At 59.3% G+C, this 9233-nt stretch overlaps 1 protein-coding gene across 2 annotated transcripts in view; it reads left to right on the forward strand.

The window, feature by feature from the left end:
• Window positions 1-9233, forward strand: part of CYTH1 (cytohesin 1) — a 33873-nt gene that overhangs the window by 7328 nt on the left and 17312 nt on the right. The window contains exons 1-2 of one of the 2 annotated variants that reach the window (XM_015589745.2): window positions 7-180; window positions 8997-9079. Coding sequence is in view for 1 of the 2 variants with exons in the window: in XM_006912174.3 (XP_006912236.1) it covers window positions 8997-9079 (83 nt within the window). In the remaining variant the exon portion in view is untranslated. Of the gene's footprint in view, window positions 1-6; window positions 181-8996; window positions 9080-9233 lie in introns of those variants that run through there. The other variant, XM_006912174.3, reaches the window with a different exon arrangement.

A 9233-nucleotide genomic window follows, 5' to 3' on the forward strand; every position in this document is an offset into this window, starting at 1 on the left:
GGGGCTGCTCCGGCCCCCCCTCCCCCTGCCGCTGTGGGAGCACCCCGGAGCCCGGGACTGTGGGGTTCCGGCCCTGGCCCACCATGGGCTCTGAAAGGGACAGCCGCGACCTGCCCAGGCTTTGACGTTGCCGCCCGGGGCTGCCAGGACACTGGGGCCGCAGGACAGGACTCGCCCAGGGTAAGAGGTGGGGCGGATGGTGCGGGAGCCCACGGTGCCCATCGTCACCCCGAGCGCGGGGACTGGGCCGTTCCCTGCCGCCTGCCCTCCCCCGGCCCGGCAGCGCTGCGCCGCGTCCTGTGCTTGCGATCTGCCCTCAGCGCCCAGCGTTCCCCTGGCCCCTTCGGGTGGGGGTGGGCAGACGCTCCAGCAGTCGGGGTGTTTCCTCTAGGCCCCAGGTCCAGCGATAAGCTGAGGACCAGCGTCCGTGGTCCTGGGCGGCAGGTGAGAAGCAGGACAGCAGGGGGCCGAGGGGCGGGCTCAGGGCGGCCCCTCCCCTCTGCAGCCGCCGCGGGGGCGTCTGTTCCGTTCGTGAAGGACTTGGGAACCTTGTCGGGGTGCGCGGAGCCCTCTTTGTGACAATGCCCAGAGAGCAGAGTTGGGGCGCACATCTAATTTGAGCGTAGGGGAGGATGTGTCAGCGTGGGAAGGATGTGGGGTTTTGCGGAAGGCCAGCATACCAGCAGGTTTTGGGAACCAGGGTAAAGTGAGAGAGGACTGACCCCCCCACCCCCGCCTCTGTTTTGGACGTGGAGGGCCGTGGGAGGGCAGCTGGCACGGCCTGCCTGCCGGGGCGTCTGGGGCCCTTCCCTCAGGAGGCCGGAGCGGTTTGTCTGGTGGGCTGGGGAGCCCCCGGGCTTTCCCCGAGGAGGGGGCTGTGTCGCTGTGTCGCTGTGTCAGGGCGGCCAGGGGCGGAACGGGCATGCTCCTCCCCGAGCCGGGTCCGGCTCTGCTTTCGGTCCTGTGACCCTTTCCAAAGCGGCTTTGGAGACGGCAGTTTGTAAGTAGGGGTGCGGGAATGAAGCGGCCGCAGACCCCCGCCGGATCAGGCGCCTGCACCGCCAGGTTTTGGAGACAGTTGGGGTTCTTAAATGATCGTGTTCCAGTGTAGCTTTTATTGAAAGCAGATGTCAACTTTGTTTTTCTAAACCAAACTTTTAGGATAAAATTTTATAACTCAGTTTATTTTACCGCCTTGAGCTGTGACCTTTGGTTAGCTGGTTAAATCGTGACCTTATGCAAACTAGGTCTTGGAGTTCTAGGCTCTGTTAGGTAAAAATGTACCGATCCCCTTCTCTGTGTAAGGTAGGGGGTAAACTACCTGCTTCCTAAGACAATCCTGGAGCGCGATAATATGCGTTCCCATTCGTGAAGGGCAGGGCTGATGACACGTCCCAGCGGGAGAGGTCTCAAAGGTCCCAAAGGTTACAGAAGTAACCGGGCAGTGAACACCCTGCACAGGTGTCCCCAGCTCTTAACCCTGGGTGCGTCTCGCCGAGTGAACAAGGCCTGAATTGTTGGGTTTGTGGTCAGGAAAGTTTTCCTTAAAAACGCAGAATATGGTGATAAAATCTTTAATATACTTACTCTTGGGTGGGAGACCGGGTGGTTTTGTGTGGAAAGAATGTAAACCGGTAGACTCTAAATGTGCATGTTGGTCATTTGCTGGAAGGCATCTGTCCCCTCAGTGGCTGAGCGTCAGCCACATGCTGATTTAACTCTTTTGGGTCCTAGGCATGTGTGTAAATTCTTCAGAAATCTCTTAGGCCATAAATTGGTGGTGAGACATTTATTTTATAGCGATCTACACAGAAGCCAGATTATAGCTTCTCGAAAGGAACTAAGGTGAGCAGAAATCAGGAAGTCAGGATGTTGCTATGAAATTTTTTTTTAAATTATGGTACGATACACATGACGTGACATTTACCGTTTTAAGTGCACAGAGTGTAGAGTTCAGCAGTGTTAAGCACAGTCCGTGCCATGCAGCCATCTCCAGAACTTTCTCTCTTGCAAAATGAAAACCGTCCCTTTTAAACAGCTCCCCGCACCCGGCGCCCGGCACCTGTCCCTGTGGAGTTGTGCACTCGTGTTCCTCACGTGAGTGGAGTCGTGCAGTGTTTGTCCTTTGGCAGTTGGCTTATCTCACTGAGCATAATGGTCTCAGAGTCCATCCATGTAGCAGGTGTCAACAGTCCTTTTTAAGGCTGAATGATGTGGAGATACATTTTAGACTTGCTTGGAAAAAAAGATAGTTGGTCCCCCAAAGTCGGCAGACTTTCCAAAAAGGTGTGAAGTGAGTGCATCAGGACACTGTTGGCCACGTGTGTGTCACCAAGGTTTGGGCTTCAGTGTCCCCCCTGTGCCTGGCTGTCTTCCCTCCTGTGTGCTCTGAGGCCTGTTTCTAAATTCAAGGCTTTCAGAAATGAGAGCAGCTTCTGCTTTACTGACTCTGCGTTGCCTTTTACCTGAAGATACTTTGGATTTCGATCACATTCCTGTCCCATCTTAGAGATCTGACCCCACACGCTTCCGTGGTCGGCACGAACTGAGTTTTGTAAGTTTGCTGAACGTTTGCACGTCTCCAAAGCCTGAGTTCTTTCTAGTCTTTTGAATTTTTCACACTGTGAGTCACTGGGATTTCCTGGGAGACAAGGCATCTTCTCCCAGGGCGGGGCCGACAGAGGTGACCTGAGCAGCCTGCGGGGCGTGGGCTCAGAGGGCAGGTGACCGCCACAGTGAGAGTTCTCTGCGCTCTTGGACGCAGAGCCTCTGCATGGCTGTCGTTCTCTCCGGAGCCGGGAAGGGCTCAGCAGGGGGTCTCGGAGCATGTACCCCCATGGCCCCCGTTTTCGGTGGGCAGACGGTTCGGTTTCTGAGGCATGTTGTGACCTCACTCCCATAAAACGCCCGGCTCTGTAGGGGGTTGGGCCTTGCTCAGCAGGAGCACCCGGCTCCAGCTTTGGGGGCAATGCCCTCGTGGGCCTGGCGGGCAGCTCTCGCATGTCTGTCTGCCTCCTCCACACGTGGGGGAGAGGGAGGGCCTTTCTGGACTCTTGGCCTCCCTTCTTGAAACGTGTCCCTGCTGTGCCGGTCGAAGTTTGGACCCTTCTTATCCATCGACAGTCAGGGCTGTGAGAGGGATGATGGTGGACGACCACGTGGGTGGGACGGGGCCAGCCATGTACGGTGCATTTTACAGGTGGGCGGAGGGTCCTAGTGCGGCTGGGTGGCCTCAGTGGTGTCTTGGCCCTCATGCACCTCTGACCGTTCAATTTAGGTCCCCCAGGACAAGGACAGACAGACAGCATGGTCCATTTTGGTTGGCAGTGGCCTGTGCTCCTGCTCAGCAGAAACCGCCATCAGGATTGCTTTCCATTTGAATTTCCTGGCGGGTCCCTGGGTACCTGCCCGTGGTGCTGGGCAGGGAGAAGCTGGGCAGGAGCCCCGATTGCTGGCTGTGTTCACCTGTGGGCCTCTGGCCGGGGAGGAACGCCCTGTCCCTTTAAGACAGCCCTCCTTTGTATGCGCTGCGTGGAGCGCATTCCAGCTCTGGGTTCCTGCCCACTGGTGAAATCTGCAGAGCAACATTTAAATAAAGAAATCACTAGAAGCCTCCCTTGTGTGGCTTTCCTATTCACAGCTGAGCACAATGGCCCCTTGTTGTTGTGGGCACTTTAATCTCCTTCATTAAATCGGAGTCCTGCGAGGGCCTGGCGAGGGCCTGACACTGCGCTGGCGCCCGTGCCGGGAGCAGGACACCTTGTGAATTAACCTTTGCGGAACGAGCGTCCGAGGCGCGGGGACCCTCCGGCTCTGCCCTGTGTCCTCTGCGTGCAGGCTGCTGCTCCGCCCCTCCTCCGCCCAGTTGCCATTCTCTTCCAGAGAAGAGGGCTTAGCTGCCTCCCTGGCACGGGAGCGGCTGCAGCACGTGGCGGCCGGGGGAGGAGTTGTTTGTTGCTCTGCCATCTGGCCCATCAGCCCATCTCTTACAGTTTAACCCTGGCGGCCGCACAGGGGAGCCATGGCATGGGCAGACGCCCTGCCCAAGGGCCCACCCTGCTCCCCCAGAAGCTCGGGCACAGAGTGGACGTGGTGGCTTCTGAGTCCCAGCTCCGCCCTCCTGTCCTGCAGCCTCCAGGGACCGTCATACCGGCCAGCACCTCAGGGTCACTCACGCCCCAGCTCTCCAGCCAGCGCTTGGATTCTTCATGCTGTTAAATGAAATTAAACATTTTGTTCCGTAATTTTGCTGTCCTCACGGGCAGTATGAGAGTAAGATTTAACGTTGCATTGATGAGTTTAAGCAGAGGACACACGCTTATTAATATTTTCTCCTCGTTTCAGAGCAGAATTTCACTAGAAAAATGAGATCTGGTGCGATCTTATGAGACCCGCTTTTTAAAAAAGTTCTTTGAGGATTTGTTGAACCCAAAGGGAAGACGCCCTGTGACCGAGTGTGGAAGGGAGTGACGGAAGAGAAGCGTGGTTGATGTCAGTAGGCTGCGTCACAAACGCGAACAGGGGTCGGTGCGTTCTCGCTGCCCACTGGCTGGACGCCTTGTCAGCCTGATGGCCAGGTCTTAGTGGGCCGGTCTCTTCTAGTAACTGCAGCGCAACGTGCTTTTCATTTTACAGGCGCAGCGGGGCCTGACCGCGTGTTTTGAGCGCGTGTCGAGCAGCCCGTGTGCCGGTGCTCCATCCGCAGACCCACCCCTGGGGCTCTCACTTCCGGTGGGTGCTGCCAAGTTCGCATCGAACGTTCCTACATCGCCGATGGTTTTACCACAGTCAGAAGATCGGCTCCCGGCCGCCTCCACCCTCGGCGCTCCTTCCCGCCCACTTTTGCTGGTTTACCTCGGTTCCCCTTTGCCACGCCAGACCACGTCACAGCCTGGCGTTCTGGTTGACCTCACCCCGCCGCGAGTGGAAGCTGTGGGGCCTGCCCGCCCCGCCGCCCCCCTCAGCCTGCCCTCTGTGGGCTCTTCTCCGCTTTGACATGTCGCAGTCAATAACACGTCTCTTCTGTCCTGCGACCTGGACTAGCTGTCATGCCGCGTCCACGGTTACTCTGCTGTCAACGACCCACGCACAGCAGCGTGACCAGGAGCCCTTGCGGCTCAGCCTGGAGCCACCGTGCTCTGAGCGGTTCCCTCCCTCGGGAGCTGTCCCCAGCACCGAAGTCCGTGGGCCCTGCCTCCTGCCCATGGCTCAATGCCACCACACCGGGGCTCCCTCCAGGTTTGCTTTGCCTGTTTCCAGTCACGGCAGGTGCCCGTTGCATTATGACATAGATGAGATGCCCTAGGAACTCGGCTCTCGTCACGTCCGTTAGCCGACGGTAACCTCGGCGCCCTCGCACGCTGCTGTGGGGTGACTTTCCGAACCTTTTCATCCGGTTGGGAGAGGGCCGAGTGCTACCCTCCCGTCTCAGACATGGCCCCGTGCTTCCTCGCTCCTTCTTCGCCATGACTCTGTGGCAGCCCGTCGGCCCCCGGTGCCGATCTGTCCCCCTGGGAGCACGTGCGTGTTCTCCTTGGCGCCCCGAGTCCGTTCCCACCCTGTGAACACGTCTTCCTCTGCCTGAGGCGCACACGGAGGGTCAGCTTTCTGAGCCTCGTGTGCCTGAAACACGTCTGTTTTGCCCTCGCTCTCAACTGAGAATTAACGCTGGGGTCCAGGGTTCCTAGTTACAACCTTGACCCCCACCCTCCGCCCGGCCCGGACGCGCTGTCCTGCCAGCCAAGTGCTTCTCTCTCTCTCTGCTTCTGGATGATTTAGGATGGTCTTTAATTCTCCAGCTTCTAAATTTTGCTATGAATATTTCTCTGAGACTAAAACGACCCTTTTTTTATACTGAATGGATTGAGTTTTTTTGCTTATATTTTCGGTTCGCTTCTATTTCCAGGCCTTTTCTCTCCGCTCCCTGTTCTGTGGGAGCTTCCGCTTTCTCTCGTATTCCTTCATTGACATTTTTATTTCGGGGAGAGGCCAGGGGGGCAAAATACGGTTATTTTCCAAGAGCTCGTTCTCCGCTGCGATGGGCCGTTTTCGGCGTTTCCTGTCCCGTGAGCGTGTTCCTCGGTCCCGAGTCCCCTTTTCTGCCCCAGAGCGGTTTCCGTTCCCTGCCTTGTTCCTTGTGTGGGCGGTAGGCGGCCACCTCGGCGGGTGTGCAGCTGACGCAGCGGGCAGGTTACGTGGGAGCTCAGTGGCGAGTGGGCCTCCTGGACCATGGGCCCTGCGTCGGGCTGGGAGGGTGTGAGCCCACCCGGCTGTGGGTGGTGCCCGGCCTCCAGGCGTGGGCACAGGGAGGCTCCACGGGCACCCGTTCCCGTGCTGGCCGCGCGTTTACGGTTGGTCCGGCTCTTTTGTTTCTGCCTGGGAATAACCGTTCAGGGCACTGTGGTGCAGCAGTGATGGGCGTGCAAGGTCCCCGTCCCCCGGAGGCTGCCTTCCAGAAGGAGGTGTTGGCAGCTTGTCGGTAGCTCTGCCGACGGCCCCTCTACCTGTACCGTGATGCTGTAGATTTGCAGCTTTCTAAAATCGCGTCTCGGAAGATGGGGGGCTGGAAGCGCACTGAGTCATGTCCATTAGCCGACGTCCGAAAGCTCAGTTCTGGCCCTGTGGAAGGGTCGTCACGTGTGGACGCTGGGCCCGGCGGTTGGCGCTGAGACTCCACAAGAACAGCCCGTTGCTCCCAGTCGGAGCGATGAAGACTGGCCCCTGGGGTGCCCAGCGGCCTTGACACGCGGTGATTCCATGGCTGCTGCTTTCCGCCAGCCATGGCGCGGGGCCTCTGACCCGCCTCTGCTGGGGTCGCGACCCGCGGATGCTCCGACTACCCTGTCTCTGCAACGTCAAAGCCCGAAGCTCCATCCCCCGTGGAACAGCTCTGAAAAAAATGAGTTATTGCCTCAAAGTTTTGAAACCATGTTGGTTAGAATGAACATTTGCCGTCTAGACCAGCGGTCCCCAACCTCTGATGCCAGGGACCAGTGCTCCTGCGGGAGTCTAAGCCTGATGGTCCGAGGCGGGGCTGAGGCAGGGATGCCGGCGCTGGGGGATGGCTGCGGATACAGATGAAGCTGCTGGGGCGGCCCGGCCCCTAACAGGCCACCGGTCCCTGGGCCAGGCGTTGGGGGCCCATGTTCTAGTACCTCCTGGCATCAGTGTCTTAACAGGGACGCCTGGTCTTCCTGGACCAGAGACCTTTCTGCTCCGCGAGATGCAGGGCAATCAGAACGAGCCCCTTTGGGCTGCTCCCTCTAGAATGAGGTGCGCTCAGTAGACGGTGCTTCTCGAAGGGATTTTGCTCTCACAGAGCTGATTCGTTGTCGTCTGCCCTCCTCCAGCAGCCCTTGGAACACCCAGCCCTGGGTCCTCAGGGACACTGCGGAGGCTGCAGCCTGGGCTAGCTGTGCGTGGTCTGCTGGCGTCTTCAGGGCAGCCGTCCGGGCTCTGGGCTCCAGCGGCCGGCGGCCCCCAGCTGTGGGCTGGGTCAAGGAGGTGGGCTCCGGCCGCGGGGAACAGAACTCAGGGTAAAACAGTGGAAAGGGACTGTGGTTTCACGTGGCGACGGTGTCACGCCTGAGGCCACCGTGTTTGGGGGAGGGTGGGCGTGACACCAGATGCGTTCCTTACTGTGGGTCTTGGCGTTTAGAAGACGCTTCTCTGGAGAAAGGCGAGGGAAAGCTGGGTACAAACGAGTCCAGCTTTTCCGATGTGACCGAATGAGCCGTGCCGTGGGCGCCGTCGTGGTCTGCCGTGCGGCCTCCTGTCGTCTGACGCGACTCCTGCGGAACTGCCCTCTGGACGGAGCAGATTGAGGTTCAAGGCCGCAGTGGGAGCCGCCAGTCCCCGCTGCCCAGGAGAAACGCCGTGGGAGCCGTGAGCGCCCTGTTGCTCCCTAGTATCTTCTGTGGCGTCCGTGAAAATACTGCATTTAATTTATCAACTTAGCAGTTCCGCGTGCAGTCAGTGTAAAGCATTATTAAAGAGCTATCTTACTGTTTTGTGCAAAGTCCCCTGTGCCTTTTGCACACACCTCATCCTGGGCTCATTGCACTTCCGGTGCTTCCCAGCCACACGTGCCACCACGGCCACCACGGCCACCACCGTGTGCCTTCAGTTCTAGCAGACGCCCATTCAGAGGGCAGAAGCGCTGCGCCCCACCATCAGACTGCACGGTGCCCCCCCCCTTGGCCCTGAAGGGAGCAGGAGCCAAGACTTTGGGGCTCCTGCTAAGCGCAGTCCGGGGTGGGGCGCTTCAGTGACCCTGTGGGACGTCATCATCCCAGCAGCCCGATGAAGTGGGCGACGGTATCCCCACCTTACTGGTGACAAAACGGGGCCCACACAGCCTCACCCGGTGGCCACATGGCCTCCCAGCTCAGTCACGGGCTTCACCTTAGAGGGTGTCTTTCCTGGGCCCCCGTTTTTATAGGTGGGGAGATGGCGTCTTGGAGGAAGGCAGCGTTTTGTGATAGAGCTGTGATTGGGATGAAGTAGCTTTGTTCTCAGGGTTAAGAGCTTGTTTTGAAACGTGATCACACTGTGCGTGGAAAGCGTAAAGCAGAGGGCGCGGGCCCCGTCACCCAGCGCCCAGAGTGGAGCGCCGTTTCCAGTTTGGGGTATACCCTTCTAGGCTTTTCTTTCTGCACTCACGTAGTCTCTCCCCTCCCCGCTCCGCACCTAAGGGCGTCATGGACATGGCTCCATGCCGGAGTTGGGCCCAGGGCGAGAGCCGAGGCCTGGAGAGGCTGGCTAATCAGGGGCCTGAGGCCACCCCCGTCGGGGCTGCAGACGGCCAGGGCCCGGCCAGGGGTCCCCTCCCTCTGAGCCGGCCTCGCTAGCCCGCCTGTCCTCACAGCAGCTGCTCCCTCGGCAGAGCAGGGCCCCGCCACCCCGGGCCCGTTCTCCTGTGGCATCTCTGTGGCTTCTCTGTGGCTTCTCCGTCCTTGTTTCTGAGTCCCACTTTCTCGCGTTTTCTGTCTCTGCAGCCCCCAGCGACCTGACTGCAGAGGAACGTCAGGAACTGGAGAACATCCGGCGGCGAAAGCAGGAGCTGCTGGCCGACATCCAGGTAGGCGGGCGGCTCGCGTGCCGCCGGGGTGGCAGGTGTCCTTCACAGGGTTCCTCCTCCTGACGCCTGACTGCTGCCCTCACCGCAGCTCCGGACAGAGCGCAGGTGTTGATGGCCACCTTTGCTCACAGGCGAGCGGGGGGCCCTCAGGTTA

Source organism: Pteropus alecto, unplaced genomic scaffold, assembly GCF_000325575.1.
Source record: "Pteropus alecto unplaced genomic scaffold, ASM32557v1 scaffold134, whole genome shotgun sequence".
Lineage (NCBI taxonomy): Eukaryota > Metazoa > Chordata > Mammalia > Chiroptera > Pteropodidae > Pteropus > Pteropus alecto.